Consider the following 19,789-nt stretch of genomic DNA (forward strand, 5'->3'; position numbering starts at 1 on the left):
GAGCTCCATTTTCCTTTAACTATACCGGCCTTGTAAGTGCGTTGTTACGAGTATATATATATATATATCTTCTAGGTGTGCTCTCCGTGATGTCGCGAAGAATTACAGTGAAGAGAGCGACGAGGAGTAACGCGGAAACAATTGTGAACGTCACTTCAGGCTTCAGCACAAATAGTGCTTTTTTTTTCATTTTCGCAAGTAGGGAGACCCCTAGGGTGGACGTCGAAATTGTCATCGCGTTACATTCGAGTAATTATGTCACCGCCTTATTTTTGTTCGGTCCGAAGTAGCCTTGGTTCAAATACTTTAGGCTGGAATCGTGTCCCAGGTATTGCTTGATGCCGAAATCTATCTCCATGCCTTTTGAAAAATGCTTGGTTTAGTACTCGATTTTTTTTTTCTCCGTCCAGCCGAAATGGAGATTGCAGAGGGCCCAGGAGCCAGACCTGAAACTTTTATGACCGATATCAACGAGGAAGAAACTAGTAAGTGTTCGAAAGATATTTCAGCACATACTGAGCTGCCATTGCAATTATACTTTGCTTATTTTTGAACCGGGTAAGACCTTATTTCTGTTTTTCGCTTGTATTATAAGGAAAGACAGCAGTTCTTTCTACTACCGGTAAGTAAAGTAACCGGTCACAAATTGGCAACATCTTCTCATTCGTTATCGTTATCTTTCACATTTCTTATCTTTGATTTTCTCCATCCAGTTTCCGAGTCAGTACAACCGACGTAAGTACAACGAACAGAGTACTTTCTCCAATGAGATTCTACAGTCAAAAACTTTTCTCATGACCTGTAGATCGGTATTTTTATTGCGAAAGCAATACTACTTGCACTTTCACGCCTTTGCCGTGCCGCGGCGGTGACCACCATCGACGTTCATTTGACCTTGATTGCATTAGATTGGATTAGATTGGATTAGAATAGATTGAATTAAACTGGATTGGACTGGATTGGATTGGATTAGATTAGATTAGAGTAGATTACATTGGATTGGATTGGATTGGAGTGGATTGAATTGGATTGGATTGCATTGCAATGGATTGGATTGGATGAGCTGGGATTGGATTGGATTAGATTGGTTTGGATTGGATTGGATTGTATAACCGATGCATCACCACAGGTCTAACCACAAGCACCACCACCAGCTACACTACCAGCTGAACCATGGCGTCGGTACGGATATTGCTTTCGCAATTACCGGGCTTAACCAAGCTAAGCCACAGCGAATTTTTTGCACACTTCATCGTCGTTGTAAAGCGCACTATTGATGTAAGAATTAAGCATGCGGAATCCGTCTTTTATGAGACAGAGGATCTCCTTTCCTCGCAGCGGTGCGCAACAGCTCACTACTTGGGCCATGTACGCCGGTCTTCTCGCCGTGATGGTGCTGTTCCTGCTCGTGGCCTTGGCGATTTCAAGTGGTAAGTCCTGTGGACGCTTCTGTATCACGGTCATGGTAAGACTTTCATAGAGGTCCATCAAGAGAAACAGAAGCTTCACTAACCAATAGCTCACGCTATTTGCACCTTTTCTGTCCCAGCTACAACCGGTTGTAACTTGCAGATTAGGAGATCAGAACGTACGACCCGAGATGTGGCTCAAAGCGGGAGGTGTCATAATGCATTGATAACTGATAAATATCAAGGCGAATCGCTCGCTCTCCGACGTAAGATCAAATCGGCAATAAAATATTCCGCTAACAACATGGTCCAAGTTCTCTTCACCGATTTCTCATATTTTAGCAGCGTTTACAAAATTTTCATATTGGCCTTGGATTGTGGGTAGTTAACTAGCCTGATGTAGAGGTCGTTGTGTGGTGTCATTTTTTTGTTGCTTTTTAAATGCGCCATTAAATGGGTATCGTAGAAGGAGTAAAATAAGGAGATAGAAAATTCACGCTAATTTATTCCCTTTGGGCGTACGATCTTGAAATAAGGAATGGAGGGACAAGCTGAAAAAAAAAAGTAGAGATAGGAACAATTGCAGCTGCATCCCAGCAAGATTTAAGACATAAAATTTATGCGTTATTCCTCGAGTACGCAACACGACGCTTTTCTGGTACGTTGCCAGAATAACGTATCGAAACAAAGTAATTATGATACGACGGGCAATGACAAAGTTTCCTTCGAAGTTTCCTCATATCGTCTGCAGATTTTCTTTGATGCAAGTTTAAACCTAGTCTTTATCTGACTCGTCTTCCTTGTTCTGAGTCATTGTTGGCAGGTTAGTGCCGTTCAGCAAAGTCACTTTCAGAACTGAGATCAGCTTCTCTGGCTTCCTCCCCGTGGGGTATTGAGCATGTGGGTCAAGAGAAAGTTGTGGCCGGTTTCTCAAAGGTATTTCCGCTTATAAGTACGGTGTTCGTTCGGTTGTTTCTCTTTGTTTATCGAGGGCTCTTATAGTTTTTATCTTCGCAGTTTGGTAATTGATAAAATTTATTTTAGATATGTCTACCTCCTTTTATGGAATCACACTTATAAATCTAACTAACAAGCGAGCTCACACTAGGCACAAGCACCGTAAAGTTCTTGAGAATGCAGTAGAACTATGTGTTGTGTTATGTACGTGAACATCATAATAAGGGTGTATGAGCCCTATTTAGGAGCACCGATTCATTTCCTACGCGGGGCTAAGTGAAGTATTGCTGTGCTTTTAGCGGAACGCAACTGCACTCTTGAATGTCAGGCTAAAAGTATGCCGTACACTCATGAAACACGACATTTTGAATGTCTCGTTTCGAAAGGCAACAGCGGTACGGAGCCGAAACAGATTTCTCTTCTTTGAGGACTCTGCCCTGCTGCTTCGAATACCGATTGCGTTATTATTGTCAGGACTGTGCTTGGTGCTTCAGTAGGAATAAACGATGTGGCTTCAAAGAGTACGTAGTTTTGCTCCTCCCTATGGTTCCTTTCTCTTCAGCTGATGTTAAGGAGAAGAATGGCAAATTGGTTTAGTCGGTAAACACCCATAATTGAAGAAACAAAATGGCACAAGGCATGTTGAGGTGTTTCACTCTTCAGGGCCCGCAGTTTATGACCAATTTTTGCTATGACTGCGATTTATGTGTGCCTCTGGTGTCTGCTTTTGACGTGAGATCTTGGTCAGGTCATTACACCCTTTATTATCCTTCAGCATTGATTTAGCATATACCAGGGATGAAAAGGGACACAGGAAAAAGGACATGTTGCTAAGCTATCAACTGCGTTCACTACAGAAGCTTCACACAGGCATGAAATTATTAGAATTTCACATCAAGCCAAAGGTCATTAAAACATCGCTGGGTTGACAGATACATTTTTTTGTCGCTCAGAGCAATGCTGATCTCTGACACAAGCTTGTCTCTTTTCGTGGATGACCAGATGTTCCACTCTTTCTCGCGCAGTTCTGTCTTTCCCTCTGGAAGTATTCAGAGAGCTTCGAAATCGACGCAACAGGAAAAGAAAGCAGAGAGAGAACTACACATGAAATAATACAAAATCTGGTTGCGGATGAAATTGATTTCCGTCGTATTTCGGTTCGTTAATTTGAGCGACAAAAAAACCTTACCTGCGCTGCGCCGTGCTCCTGTAATTACTTTGCAGCAATCGTTTATTTTAGATTTCGTCAAGTAGATGGAACGTTTCAGCTACACGCTCTTGATGTCTCACTGTCAAGTATCGTCTGCTGTACTGTGTACCGGCCCCCTCCAGAACATATACCAGCACACTGAGTTTCACTCCGCGCGACCGTGTTGTTTTCGGTGTAGGCATGATCGTTAGACACGGGGTAGACCACTCATGCAAACCACTGCCACGGTGTGCTGACGAAAGGTTACCGAATTCTTCACATGAGCCATTTATTTGGGTTTTCGTAGTTACCGCCTGCGTTCCTTTCGTAGCGACGCCTGGTTCCCCAGTGGTTCGGCCTTTGCCTTTGTTGCAGGCGCCACAGCTGATGTGGCCATTCTTTGATTCCGGAGCAATCAAAAATCATTTTCTTTTTTTGAACCAAGTGTCTCCCCCTCGGGAGCATTTTTGGGCTCATTGAATCCAGTGAGTACGAAATAGGAAATCCTGCGTGTTACTGCCCTCTCATTCCCACCGGGGCGCATTTGTTGCGTGGCTGATGACACAGGTGGGCTGTGCCCGAAAAGCGCAGCATTCTTTTACTTGAACATAAGCGCAGAAAGCTTGCCTGATGACTGCCAAGCTTGCTATGAAATGGGAACTGCGAGTCTGCACGAATAATCGGTTGCTCTGAGAAAAAGAAATTTATTATTTGCAAACGAAAACAAAAGTGGCGTGAGGCATCGCAAGTAGAAGAAACACTCCAAGGTTACCAGCGCTGTTCAGTTAGTTTGGAAGTTATTTTATTCTTTTTTTATTGTCTTATCAGTCAACCTGCCCAACAATCGCACATATATTCGATGGAAATTGAACAAATTGCAGGGAAGTTCTGTCGGATCGCATGTGACGACCTTCGCATGGGACAGTTTTTGAGAGGAATTCATAGATTCGTACTTAACTCTAGCACTGCGTTCTTTCTGGTTCGCAAAATTTCGCAGCCTTCCTGGACCATTCGCCACTGAGCACCGCTGAACTGGACACGACCACTACTCAGCCAAGGTACCGGGCAGTGGCGCATAGCAAGGGACCGGCACAAACGCCCACTGCTGCTTTGGACGAGGACGAAACTACGACTGCCTCTTCGGTAAAGCCGACGCGAGCGGCAACGAAATCCATCAGGGCACGTGAGTGAGCACTGCGCTTTGTGTGAAGGCTGCTTTCGCGGCTCATGAGATAATTGCTAATTAATCTGTCCAAATCGCTTTAAACATGACCCGTTTTCTTTTGAAACATAATACTCATTGTAAGCATGAAATCTGCGCCTTCGACGGCAACATATGCAGCTCGGTGTAGTACTTAAACAGGCTTTGGCGTCCGTTTTCTTCAATGCGCTATAATAGAAATTTCGCATACCGGAGAAGTGCTAGCTGTGACGTATACTGGCTTTACGTACGGAAGCTGCGCATGAGCTGTGGCAAGGGCGTGGCTGGGTAGGACCACTGCGCTCGTGCAACAGGCGTGCGTAAAACGGATATACGCCTCAGCTAGTACGCCTGCATTATGCTAAATCTCTCTAATAGACGTTTTTAGCATACCGGAGACGTACTAGCGGAGACGTAAACCGGTTTACCGGTCGCCTTCTGATCTGCCAGCCTGGCCAGACTGGCCTGGCTGACCACCAACGGCGCTCTCCGGCGCGCCGAGGACGTCGGAGTATACACGCGCCTTAAAGGGCTACTGAAGCGGTTTTAGAATTCGATGAGTTTAAGGTTGTTGAATGTGCGAACCGTGCTGGTAAAGCCTGCGAAATCGTTCTGCTCTAGCATTTGAAACGGTGGCGTAATCACTGAATAAAGTCGTCGTCAGCATTCAGGCTTCTTCGAAGTGCGCAGCGTCGGGTAGAGGCCCCGATAATGACGTCACGTATGCCGGCACTACGTTTCCAGCGAAGAAACGAGTATTCCAAGGAAGAAAACCGACGCCATCGAAGGTGAAGCTCACGATGCATTGTTTGGCGCCATCTGACGACAAACAGCACCATGCAGGCGTAAGCAGCGGACATTTGAAATTCCGGCAACAATGACGTCACTGCCGAGTTTCCCCGCACTCCTCCAACGTAGTGAGAAGAAGCCTAAACATCGTCGCGGTTTTAATCGATGATTATGACACCATTTTAAATGCTAGTGCAAAAATACTTTTCATGCTTTATCTAGAAGCTTGATAGATTCGAATTCTTGATTAACCTTGAATTCTCAAAAAACCGTTTCACCTGCCCTTTAAGAGTAGAAAGCGATAGCCTTATCGAGCTACCGCCGCTTATCGGCTGCCACTATCGGCAGCCGCGCTCGGAGAACGAGGAGGCGGGCAGGTTCTGAGCGTTCACGGAGCAGCTGCGCAAGGCCTCCGCCGCTGGTGTTCCTCGGAATTTCCAGGCACGAACGACCCGGCAGGGACGACGCAGGCTTTTCCGCCTCAGGAGCTCCTTAACGCCAGAGCGTTAAGCAAATTTGAATGCGCTAGTATGCAGTTCACCACACTCACGACTTCATGGCAAATTTTAAGACCACTGCAAGCGTCTTTTGTTAGCCATTGCAAACACCTCCTTTATTTATTGTTTAATTTTCATTTGTTAAATTGTGATTGTCTTTATTTTGCCTGGTCCTCGTTGGACACGAGGCCTGTGCGACTGGGCTGACATCATGGACAGTTCCGCCGCCACTGCTGCTGCCTTGCCGCACAGACTATGGTCACTCCTATCCAACAAGCAACACGGCCCTCGTTGTGGCTGAGGTTCCATACTCGCTTCCCACGTCAAATTCCTGGGTTAGAATGCGACCCCTGGAACTTTTCTGGATTTTTTTTCTGTCTGTGTGGCAGAAGAACCGTACACACATCACTGAAATTGTTCATCGCGGCCAGTAATGCTAGAGCATCAAAATAATATGCTCTATTGTGCCTAATCAAAATCTCTGCAACTTGTGCATCAGTGATGTTCTCCGCTTTTTCTCTACAGACATCTATAATTTCTTTTAAGCTCTATGTTAATGCCCCTTCGACCTGAACAAAAAAGAGGGACCGCAGTGTACTAGCAGCATTTTTGTTGCTTGCCCTCGCACTTTCTCTATTTTAGTGTCAATGCGAAATAAATTGAAATTGAAACTTATTTGCAAAAGACGCAGAATATGACAAAAGTTTCACTGTTGCCAAAGCAGCGGACCTACAACTAAAAACGATATCAGAAAAACACCTAATCTTCGTTAAAGAAGAACCTTAAGAAGGCCTGTGCCGTAAGCTCCGCTAAATGCCGTCAAATGTGAAGAGACGACCGTGTCTTGATAGCTGTTGTCGATCGACACCGTCCGTACCAGCACTAGAAGGCTAGAAAATTGCAGTATCTTCAAAGCCGTAGTAAGTGTCCGAAGTACTTATGCAGGAGGATGACGACAACAGAGCATTTAAGTTACAAGTAAACGGCAACTAGTACTCTTTCTTTCTCTTTCTTTATTTCAAAGTACACATGTAATTGCATAAAAACACTCGAGGATCCTTAGCCAGAGGCTAGTCGAGGATCCCAAAAAGAATACAAATAAGTCAACGGACGATTCAGTTCCCGGCACATTTGCGCTGAGAATTACTGCACCAGTACAAAACCTGCATGAACGCATAACGCTTACAAAGGGTGACGCTTGTGAGTACCCTGGCAGCCGCTATGCTCCGGAGTTCACTTTTTCAAGTTTCTGTCAGAAATTAATTAGCGTATTTTTCTTCTTTTGCATCCGTACAGTGTGAGCGCACACACGTCATGCCACTAACTCACTTGCAATGCCAACACTACACCCAGGTCGCGCTCCTCTTCGTGGGTCCCTTCTGTGCACCGTGGGCGTCAAGCTGAACCGGAGCCTGCCGCTGCCCGACGACGGCCTCTGCGACTTCACTTTCTTCGACTCGCTGCAGCGCGACGGCTCTAACGAGCTGGGCGGACCTTTCGAGGAGAACTTCCGCCACTTCGCGCGGTACGCTGCCGACCACGCGACGACCGAGTACGGCGTGGGATTCGACTACCAGTGAGTGGAAATGCACGTGCTAGAATTCTGTGGCTCCACTCTACCAGCTTTTTTTCTTGTTCCTGTTTTTTCTTGTTCTTGTTTCTTGTTCCACATGAGCTGTGGGATATTAATGCCCAAGTACCTTACATAGTTTTATGCCACCGCGTCTGGTGGAACCTGAATATTTCCATTCTGAGTCATACGCAACAATTCTGGACAAAAGCATCTTAGAGCGGGAAACCCTTTAGGAAAACATTTTTTTTTTCATATAATGTAAGGTTTCTTTATAACAATCAATATATCCGCAGATAACCCCAACGGCAGTAGTTTTCTTTTTTTATTGACGTTTTTGCCACCGTCAAGAGCGTTTCCCATTGGCTTTCTATACCAGACTTAACTTTTCGATGCGATCGATGGAAACACTTTAAAGCAAAGATTTTGCTACATATCAGAAGAATGGGTCATTACCATCACTATTTTCATAGCAGTGTCTTAGAATTGTCCAATTTTGAAACTTTGTTTTCCCCGAGAATGTTCGACATGCGCCTTTGGGTGCACCGAGACCACGGTTGCTGAATAGAATAGAAAATAAAGCGTTAGTTCAATTCTTGTTTATCGATCTGACATCAGAATACCGTAGGCTATATTTAGAATTATGAACATTATCTGCTCTACGTCCGTCTAATGGGCGATAGGGATATAAAAGGACAAGGTATTTTTCGGACCCAAGCAAAAATCATCACAAATAAAATTTCCTGGACATCTCCGTAGCGCGACCAGTTCGTGATTATTTCTGTACTTTGCGTGCTTTCTTTCTTCTTGGTTTCCTTGCATCTGAGGCACTGACACTATTCTTTGTTACTATAGAATTCTTGAATCCGCCGCGGTGGCTCAGTGGTTATGGTGCTCGGCTACTGACCCGAAAGACGCGGGTTCGATCCTGGCCGCGACGGTTGAATTTCTTTGGAGGAGAAATTCTAGAGGCCCGTGTACTGTGCGATGTCAGTGCACGTTAAAGAACCCCAGGTGGTCGAAATTTCCAGAGCCCTCCACTACGGCGTCTCTCATAGCCTTAGTCGCTTTGGGACGTTAAACCCCATAAACCAAACCAAACCTAAGCCTATAGAATTCTTGAGTGAGATTTTCTAGCAAAAATTTGTTTGCTTTTTTCTTTGCCGATGTTTTGCAGCGCCTTCGAAGAAATGGATGATATTCTTTCCGATCCATCTGCCAAAGCGCACCTCGACAGCCTTTGGGACCAAAGGATATTTCACTTCGGATATATCAACACTCCGTTTTCAGACTTCTCGCACGATAAGTTCACTCAGCTCATGGAGATCCTCAAGGCAAGTGTCTTCTGCACAACGTTTACCTGCACCTTTCGAACCACTGGTGAAAACTGCAGAAATTAAACCACTAAGGAAATAATTCTGGCGTATTTAGGACAAATTGATTAACTTCGTTACTTTAAAGTTCAGCTTAACTTCTTGCAGTGGATTACAAGATAGGTGTAGCATTACAATATATTCTTAGTAAAAACTGGTGATTGCTCACGCGAAAGTTTGACGCCCCGCGTTAGCATATCTTGGGTATTTAGCTCTTCCCTTGAAATTTAACTTTTTTAACTTTTTCTTCCAGTTCAAGAAACAATGCAAAATCAATGAAACTCGGTACGTTTGGCGACCTTGAATGAAAAAGTTTTGTCGGCGTCGGGCCCTCCCAGCATAGCTTACGAAGAAAGGGCCTTCCTTTGTTATCGGGATACGATTCCAAAGTATGCTAGTGCAGTCTTTTCGTTAACGGTTGAGAGAAGGAACTACAGACTAGACGTGCAGTTGTTTCAATGCGCGGAAATGTTAAGTTAGAAGCAACAATCTCATGTTCAGTGTATACGCCTTCGGTTGATCCGCAGACCGTGTCCTCCATGATGCGGGACAGGAGAGGTGACGACCGTCCCTCCTACACCGTCCTGGTGGCGGCTATGCACAGTGACCTGTGGATCAAGCATGCCACGCACGTTTTCAGGTGGGCACGGGCCGCGCCCAAATGCATTCAATGGTCTCAACTAGCAGCAGTTCACAACACTTCATAGTGACAGTGCCAAGACGGAAGTTGGAAATTTAAAAAAAAAAGACAAATCATTCTCTGCAAGGTTTGATGCACTAGGAAGCAATTTGTGGCACTAGCGACTACTTGACTATTTGTCAAACCACAGCAAACATATTTTGTTGGCCATCGCAAAACACTTTCTTTTATTCGCTTTTAACTACTGCTGAACCACTTCCACCACTGCCACTACCGTTGTGTTTTTTTATTTATATTTTCTCTTTTTTTGCCGCTGCTGCCTTGCCGCACAGATTATTTTCGCGTCTAATGTTTATGTTTATGGCGATTTAACGTCCCAAAGCGACTCAGGATATGAGGGACGCTGTTTTGAAGGGCTCCGGATAATTTCGGCTACCTGGGGTTCATTAACGTGCACTGACATGTGCACGGGCCTCTAGAATTTCGCCTCCATCGATATTCGACCGCCGCGGCCGCGATCGAACACGCGTCTTTCCGTTCAGCCGCCGAGTGCTATAACCACTAGCCACCGCGGCGGCTTTTCATCGCTATTCATCGAGTAACAAACCACTCGTCGTCGCTATGAGTTTCTGCCGTCGCTTCCAACGAGGAGTTCCTGGATTATAATCTAACCAGTGCATCTTTTTTTTTCTGGTATGTTTTCTGTTTCCCTGACGCGGAAGGAAAACACACGCATCGCTGAAATCGCTCACCACAGCCAGTAATGCCAGCGCATTAAAAATGGCCACTGGTCAAATCTTCTTGACAGTTTACTCTGCAATATACCAGCGTGTATCGAAGTTCCAAATCTCAGAGCAAAAGAAATGATTATTAACAGCGGTGCTCCTATTCTAGTAGCAGCAGACATTTCGTACACGTAACTGATAAAAATCACCTGTCAGCACCTCCATTTGAAACGTATTCCATTTAAATAGTAATTAAATGACTCCATAGCGCGACTCACGCCCCCGCCATGTTTTTTTTCTTTTCTGCTCTGTTGATTTTGCAACTCCCTTTGAGTCTATGCAGAGCCGTCAGCGAGTTTATATCTGGCTTCGGAAAGAACAGAAGCATTCTTTTGACCGTAGCAGCTGAAGTCCTCCCCTGATTATTATTTTGGCACATGTTAATTTAGTTTTTAGAGGCTACAAAAATATAGCCAGGCACTTCAAGGAGAACACGGATTACACGATGGCAACTCTTAATCCTAATCCAAATGGCACCTGTTGGGCTGCTTGGTGCAATTCGGAAGCTCACGTTGGGTCGCTGGCGGCTCTGCAACAAGGGCCAGCATCGGCGTAATTTTTGGCCCGTAATGGACTTCCGTACCGGCCTTATTTTGCACAGATGAAGGCCACCCGTACGGGGTCAATGCTGGTTTCGTAGGTCGGGCCTACGTTGGATTAATGTCGGCCACCCTATGGGCTCTTCATCTGTCTTACACAGTCATGTCATGTTGTACTCAAGAGGATCGCGAAATAGTTCAATATATCGGTAATTCGATATATCGAACTTGCAAATTGGTAAGCCTATCCCTAACCTAGAAGCAAGAACACATTACACTCACACGATTTCTTTGACATGCTTCTTCAAGCGACGTGCCGCCCGTTGGCATGCTGGCAGCTATCCGCTCAGAGGCACTTCTAGGCCTAACTTCCTTTTCATTGAAGCCGTAATGGACAGTGGTTTGGAACTAGACATTGCATATAATAAGATGTCTAATAATACCAGCACACTATAAATAGAATATTGACCTCAAAACTTGGATACATTTGGTTTCCGCAGTGCCTTCGGCAACAGAGTGAACAAAGAACGCCCGGCGAAGGCCACCGCTAGGCGTTAAGTTGGCAAAAGCGCGGGAAGAGGGAACAGACGCAGAAAGACACGTAACACAAGCGCCGATTCGCAACTGATTTTTTATTCAGAGAAACGGTCCTTATAAGTTTTCCCTTCCAGAGAAAACACGACACCAAACGTTATGAAGAAGAAGAAAAACCAATACCACTCCTCATGCAGAACGGTTAAATACGTGCTTCACATCGCCGTGGTGCAAGCGCGCATGACAATTAGGTGTCTTTTCTGAATAGATACATGATTTCCTTGTCATTGAGTGTAACTGATGCACCACTAATGCAAACGTCTGTTTTATCGTGAATATGGAAGACTTCTAAAATTTATCGTGTTAGCTGGTCTCTATGTTCACTGAGGATGACGACGGTGACATTATCTCTTAAGTAAGCCTATGCTGACTCGCGCGTACCTCAGAAGCCTCGGCATGCACGTCCCATAAATATGCCTAGACAAAACACAGTGTACTCTTTCTAAGTGGGATGCAGGCACTACACAAACTGTTCATTTGGTACAGTGTTTGCATTTCTTCTGTCGTACTCAAGTGCAACTGACTGTCTCTTTAAAAGTAACGCGTAATAACAGCGGCTGCTAGTAGGCAGCGTTAATTTTCTTTTCTTGTTGGCGAGCATGTTTGTAGCGCGCATAACCGCTGAGCACCACAGACTAGATAGACGGTCATCTCATTAACGCACTGTTTGCTAAGTAGTCTATCTTTAAACTAAACTTTCGGTACCACAGAGCCACTAATCCGCTTGTTTTGCCCAGGGACACCTTCGAGCCCGACGCTATCGTATTGGTGGGTCACCTCTCTGGCCGTGACAGCCAGTCCGTCGGCTGCGAGATACTGCCTCCGACGACTCTGGGACGCTACACACGCCGCGGTTCTCCGAGCTTGGTGAGAGTGACGCAGTGGATTAACAGCAGTGCCAGAGTAATGCAGAATCTGACATGTAATTAATGCTCTGTGCACATTGACAGAGAGGCCACGTACGTCATACCCTAAAATTTGGACACAGGCATTTTTGAACAGGAAAGGCTTTATTAACGCAATTTTTTCCTTTTTGTTTTTTTTTTGTTTCTTTAGACTTCGCTATAACAATCAATATATCCGGAGGTCTCCCGTCGGCAAGCTAGCATTTTTTTTTTTTGCTATTAATGTTTTTGCTACTGACAGTACCTAGAATGCCTTAGTGTTTTACAATATTCAGAATGTTTCTTCGAGAATGTTGGAAATGGATATGAAAGCAGTCTGGTGAGTTTCTCTCCCGTCGGCATTTAAGGCCTGATATCTTTGCGACATGATCAAAGCCAAGGATACACTGCTTCCTAGATCTCGAAGAACCTGGTTTTGGGACGCGTCGTTGCACGTTCAGGCACTTAACTGCCAGCATTACCTTACGGCGCGCGCCTTCTTATACAGCAGTTGCACCTTGACGCCCAAACATTCAAACTGTGCTGAATGCTCTGTCGCATCGATCTACTAACTCCCATTTAAGGTTGCGTTATTTTTCTCAGCGGCTAACAAAAATGGCCCCATGGTGTTTGGTTTTGTGGTAAAGGGCAACGAAGAGGTTTTAGAATTCGATGATTATAAAAGTGCCGAATGCGTGAAACATGCAGGTAAATCCTGTGCAGTCGTTTTGCGCTAGCATTTGAAATGGTGGCGTAATCGCCGAGTGGCGTCGGTGTTCAGGCTTCTCTGCAGTGCACAGCGACGGGCAGAGGCCCCGATAGTGACGTCACGTATGACGATGCTACGTTTCCAACGAAGAAAGGGTTGTTTCATGGAAGGAAACAAACGACATCAAAGGTGAAGCTCACGAATCATTGTTAGGCGGTATCGGACAACGAACAGCAATGCAGGCGAAGGCAGCGGAGATTCGAAATTTCGGTGACAATGACGTCACTACAATTTTCCCCGCATCCTTAAACACATTGAGGAGAAGCCTCAACATTGTCACGGTTTTAATCAACGATTACTCCACTATTTTAAATGCTAGTGCAAAGGTACTCGCCCCAGTTTAGCTAAAGCTTAATATATTGGAATTATTTTATAGTCTCGAATTCTCAAAAAAAAACATTTCAGCTTGTGTTTAAGTTACGTGCACCAAGCCCAGCCACAAGTTGTACTAATTTGTCCGTGCACTTCTTGCAAACTGACAAAAAAAAACTATGTTCGGATAAAGCATAACGCGGAGCCTTAAAGGAGGTGTTTTGTAATGTTCATATGCAATGGACTATTCTGCACAGGGAGCCCAACCTAACTTATGTACTTATGAAGCAGTGCGACTCACAGTCCCGCATTAGACGTGTGACACCTCTATGGTCTCATCATTCTTTACCCAGAGGGATGCCCACATGACCGTCCGTAAGCTGGACTATAGGGGCATCCAGTCTGCACTGTTCGTCTCTGTGGCCATGTTCGGCCGATGGTACAAGCCGCGCTACCAGAACGCGGAGACGCGCGCTCGAAGCGTGTCCCAGGGCGGCTTCGGATTCCTGCAGAAGTGCAGGCACGACTCGGGCGAAGCTCTCGGAAGCCCGATGCAGGTGCGACTGTTACTTTCAGCTTCCATCCAAAGCTATCGTTGTGACTCTTTTTAAAATGAGCGCACTCTGTGAAATACACCTAATGTGTACCGTGATCATCCTGCGTTCAATAAATTTGAAGTTCAAGAAGTTCAATAAATTTGCTCTGCGAACAAATTGTGGACTAATATTAAAAAAAAACATGGGAATTGTCGTCCCACCAGCCTTTTGCATAAGTTTTATTGAGGGAAAAAAAAGTGATTTGAGGAACTGAAATATGATATAAGTTTATAACAAAGTTCTCTACAGTATAAAAACCCGTATACGGTATTTAGGCTCCATGTTATGCGACTACAAGATGAGATTTATTCAGTTTACACAACTCCTTATTAGAGGCAACTAGGAAGACAGGGCTTTGGCCTCGGGGACATATGCTGCCTGCTTGCTGCTGGTGAGGGGAGGGTAAGGGATGAAAAACTTCACAACTTCACATCTTCACAACTTCACCAGCGCTGCGACGAGGAACAAAGACAGAGAAGGAAAGACAGGGACAATGCTTGTCCCTGTCTTTCCTTCTCTGTCTTTGTTCCTCGTCGCAGCGCTGGTGAAGTTGTGAAAAACTTTGGGGTTTCTCTTACCCGCCTTCAATGCGTCCAACTGCGCAGGTCTGCCGCGACTCGGCGTACAATGTAGCCCACCACAAGACGGAGCCCCAGGGCGCCTTAGCGTACAACAAAAAGGCGGGAAAACTCCTCGCCTACGACAGTGCTGCATCCCTACAGCATAAGGTAATCTCTGAAATAGTTCATGCGTACATTTACATGTATACATGTGAGGGCCCAGAGACTTCGACTCTACCGCTGTCCTGACTTTCATTTGATGCATTCTCGTCGTCTTCGAAGTTTTCATGCTACATGCACGTACAGTCGGGGACAAATGTCTCCGGACCACGTGTTCCTCTAATGAAGCCGATAGCTCTGCTATTAGTCGGCGGCTAGAGACCACACTTGTGGAGGTAAAAGTTAAATTTTTGTTCTTTCATCTCCACAAGTGCCGTCTCCAGCCGCTGTCTGAGAGTACAGCTATAAGCTTTGTTTGAGGAACACATGGTCCGGAGACTTTTGTCCCTGACTGTACAGAGGGCAAAACGCATGTCTAGAACAACTGAACTGTATGTTCTGCTGCTCCTAAAGCTGCTGCGACCAGGGAGGCAAAAAATGACGATGAAATTCTATGAGTTTAATTGCACGTGCTTACATCCAGACCCTTTTTAACAAAATGTTATCGCCAGATATTGCGTGCTCAGCTGGAAGCCCTCCTAGAACATGTTCTAGGCAAGCGTTTTGCCCTCTGTACTATCACGCTCAGTATGAGCTACACTGCGCGAGCGCATGGCCAAGTGCTAGCTCTGCAAAGATGTACTATAGTGGCGCCGATCATGACATGTTTTCGAGTTATGGGGAGAGAGTTCGGCTGTTTCAGAGCGCGCGCTTGAACCCTTCGGATCCGTTAATCTGAAGGACATTGCTGTCTTCTTTTTGTTGTTGTTCATTTTGTTTTCGCGAATGAAGAAACTGTAAAATGATACAGCATTTTCGCCACGGGCCAGACACGGCGTATGAAACTTGTCAAGGAATGAGGGCTCCTTTCGTGCAAGAAGGGCTATGTGATTGCTTTAGACATGATTTCAGCAGTATTGGGCACCCGGGACATGGTGCGAGCTGACGAACGTATTGCTCTTCATTCTCGTCACTGCACGTTCTTCATTCGTTCCCGCATATAGTCTGTGGCACTTCAGTCCAAAATTCCCAGTTCAGTAAAATGATGAGGCACAAAGTGGCACACTAAATATCAATATTGAGTGAATTGAGACGGGCCCGAGTACGAAGTTTGGGCATCAATCAACGGCTACCGTTATCATTTTCGAAACTGATGTTCCAACAAGCCTAAGCGAGGGTGAATGTGAAAGCAAGCAAGTGGAGGTGATGCGAGTTTGCAAGAACAGCTACAGTTTCTCCAGATAACTCGCAAACACGGCACGATGGGCGCCACTGTACAACCTTGCAGACCGCCCGGCCACGTGCTCGCGCGGCGTAGCTCATACTGAGCGCGATAGTACGTTGAAGATACCATTATTATGTAGTTTTCTTTCCAGTTTCATCACTGCCTTTCAAAAATCATGCAGAAACCTCGAGGCTACAATTAAACAAGGTGATTTGCATCTAAAAAAATTGCCCCACAGATCATAAGGAGCCGGTTATGAATGTATATTCGAAGCATACAGATAGTAATAAGCTCTAGTTTGACTGACTCTGGTGTGCAGTTCTCTAAGCCGGCAGATATTTCGCATGTCAGTCGTAGTTCGCCACCCCGAGTTAAGAATTGCGTCTGATCCCTCCTAACCATCTCCGGTCAAAACGATTTATGGCGATTACGCAGAGCCATCGTTACGGAGCGTTCAGAGGATATTTCTCGGAACGAGAACACGTGTAGAAGACGGCAGTGACACGGTTGTGGTCCAGAGATGATTGTGCACGATGCTTCTCCGTTGCCGGACCGTTTTCGCTCTGTCACGAAGGAAACGTCCCCACTAGCATCAGTGTTTGCCGTAAGGTTGAGATTCTCAAAGCTGTACCGTCGGTTACAACTTGTTTTTGGAAAAGTAACTGATTACCATTAATCAATTACAGAAAAAGGTAATGGAATTACCCGGAACGTTCCCGTGTGAAAAAATAATCGAATAATTACAAAATCACAAGAAAATATAACTGATTACAAGAAGTCAGTTACTGGTAATGCGTTATATGCAACTCTGTAAAATGCAAATCAAGCAGCGAACTAGTTGATGCAAACAAACGCTTCAACTATAGTAGGATACAACTTAAGAAAACAGCAGTTGCTAACACCGGGCCGCGGTCCGCGGCGTCCTGTATTACTCCGCTGGCTAATCGTAACAGTAAATAAAATCAGATTTTTAATGTTTGGCTATGTTAAACAAGTGTCGCATCAAAACTCTAGAGCTTATATCTTTTGTGTTATGCTAAGCTTCTCGTTAAGGTAACAAGAAAAGTTTCAACAACGAACTACTTTTTAGTCGTGGAAGAATCCTGTGCGGCGGTCGTAAGTGTGGGCGGAGCTTCACTGCAGACTTAACTTGTATCCGACTAAAGTTGATGTAAACTAGTTGAAGCTCACGTTGAGAGCGTACCCGTTAATATTGCCCCGGACTAGAAGATGGCGAACCTGCCAGTGGCGCAGTACGGGGTGCTCGTGCCAGGACAGCAAACATTCAATCATCTCGCCGCCATTTGACCCCACGTATAATTCTTCGTCTGGCCGCCACGCAAGATTATGAAGAAGAACTATGTCTAATTGCAAACACAGATTAACATTCAGGTAGACAATGCATCACAACGACTAAAAAAAGGGTTAGTATCTTTCCATCGCTCTTAGCTTTTCTTTGAATCGTTCCTAGGTTGTGGTAGTATAGGAACATGGTTTTATGATTTATGGGGGTTTAACTTCTCAAAGCGACTCTGGCTATGAGGAACGCTGTAGTGAAGGGCTCCGGAAATTTCGCCTTCATCGAGATTCGACCGCCATGGCCGTGATCGAACCCGCGACTTTCGGATCAGCAGCCGAGCTCACCACTGAGCCACCGCGGCTGCTCTTGTCGGTAATCTTCAGCATCTGCGACAGCTACGATGTCATGCGAAAACAACGTGTCCTCAGTCGTTAGACCTCCGCGCAGCAAGGGATGCTTTCTACATTACCCGTATCACCAAAGGACAGCTTACTGTTGGTGTTGCAGATATACAGTGTGTCTGAGGAAGTCCCTCAGCAATAACTGACATACACTCCTTGGTTGCTTGGTTTATGAGGTTTAACGTCTTGACGCCACTGAGGCGATGAGGGACGCCGTAGTGGAGGGCTCCGGATAATTTTGACCAACTGGAATTCTTTAAGGTGTACTGACATCGCGCAGTACACGAGCCTCTAGAATTTCGCCTCCATCTGATTGCGACCGCCGCGGTCGGGATCGAACCAGCGACTTTTGGGTCAGCAGCCGAGCATTATACGAACAGTGAGCCACCGCGGCGGCCTACTCTGTTTATTTTCAGAAATAGGCTGCGTGGTTTACAGGCATGCACAGATAATCCAAGGGCACGTCCACATGCCGAACGCTCAGATTATTTTCTGCATTTTTTGTAATACCTAAGGTACATTTCACGAAGGAATTTGGAATTTAGGGTCTAGATTAAGGTACTAACGGGCAATGAATGCGAAAGCTTCCTTTTACCTAAAGGCTTTAATCATAAAGCTCGTTCACCTAAAGGCATTTGCCATGAAGGCCTTCAACGTAAAAGCGTTTACCCGGCACGCATTTACCTTGAAGGCCTTTGCCATAAAGCCTTTACCCCAAAGGCCTTTCACATAAAGGCATTTGACCTAAATAGATTTGCCACAAAGGCCTTTGACCTAAAGACCTTCGCACTGAGGGAATTTACCTTGAAGGCGCTCGCCCTAGCGGCCTTTACCACAAAAGTCTTCAACCTAAAGGTCTTTATAATAGCAATGCCATCAGTGACCCTCATCGTTATTTAGTAACGCCCTTTATCATTCCTAAACTACCACTCTCAATATAACTACCACTAATTGCCCCTATCACAAGCTACTACTGTTTCGTATGTCTTCGCTTCACTTCCTATGATCACCCATTACTATCTTATGGTGTACTGCAGGCGGCATGCGAGATCATGGTGACGTCATGAGTTTTTGGAACCACTTTTCTTGGTCAACGCCGCTGGGTTTTTTGCTGATGAGCCTTATAATGCTTTCGTATTAATAATTAGCGTTCGGCCCCATTGGAATGCCACTGCTCGCCTGCTAGCTAGCTGCCGATACGAGTAGAAAACGCTTAGTTATTAGTTCAAACACTTCGGATCCGCTGCCTCTGCGGCAGCTCCTTCTGACAACTCTGTGGGGCACTCAGCTGGGGTAGTCACTCTAGATAGCATAGTACGCAAACGTCTTAGTGTTTTATATATGTTTATTTCAGTTATGCGTTGCGAGGGCAAATGTGAGCGTGGTAAACTACGGCATCGCTGCATTCAACGTGGAGTACGAGGATAGCACAGACCACTGCGGCCAGGGAAGCTTCTCCCGCCTGCGGGTGCTCAAGGATTTGCTGAAGGCCTTCAACGCCCGCAATTTTTCAGCGACGACAATGGAGCAGTGCGCGGTGTGAAGTGCTAACTTTGAAATTCATACGCCCCGAACGTACGGATTAAAAATGAAAAAAAAAATAGTGCTTATGACTTTTTATGTGGTTTTGAGCAACCCCCTGGTTAAGCAAATACGCGGTATTCTCGTTTATATTTCTGGGAGTGAAACTGAAGCAGCGATAAAATGGAAGCGGCACACTTCAAGGAAACTTTATTACAACCCGCGATGGCTGCGCTAGTAAGTTTACAAGAATGAGTTGACGTGTTAGTTGGTTTCCGTGGTGACTATGCAGCGCAAGGAATAAGACCAACAGCCTCGGCAGAAATGGTATAGATGCTCTGCGCTTTTTTTGATTAACTTAGAAGCCTTAACTAAACCTTTTGTACTTACAGGCAACAGTTTTATCCATGGTCTGCACAGTGGAAGTAGACACTTTACATTTTTGTTTACTGTTAGCCTTTGTATTAAAGCATTTCAGTATTCTTCGCTAAGTTCATTTCTGTACCATCGCTTAATCCG

General features: G+C 45.4%; 1 protein-coding gene across 1 annotated transcript; it reads left to right on the top strand.

Annotated features, from left to right (window-relative positions):
* The first annotated feature begins 415 nt into the window (after window positions 1–415).
* On the top strand, window positions 416–19,292 carry LOC149336888 (uncharacterized). The gene is made up of 12 exons (XM_089554785.1): window positions 416–485; window positions 596–622; window positions 714–735; window positions 1,339–1,430; window positions 4,553–4,738; window positions 7,396–7,618; window positions 8,790–8,946; window positions 9,513–9,625; window positions 12,281–12,410; window positions 13,862–14,065; window positions 14,710–14,832; window positions 19,104–19,292. Exons 1-12 carry the CDS (start codon window positions 416–418, stop codon window positions 19,290–19,292), a joined length of 1,536 nt encoding a protein of 511 aa, XP_089410911.1.
* The last annotated feature ends 497 nt before the right edge of the window (window positions 19,293–19,789 follow it).

This window comes from Amblyomma mixtum, chromosome 7 (genome assembly GCF_055824585.1).
Source record: "Amblyomma mixtum isolate Tamu chromosome 7, ASM5582458v1, whole genome shotgun sequence".
NCBI lineage: Eukaryota > Metazoa > Arthropoda > Arachnida > Ixodida > Ixodidae > Amblyomma > Amblyomma mixtum.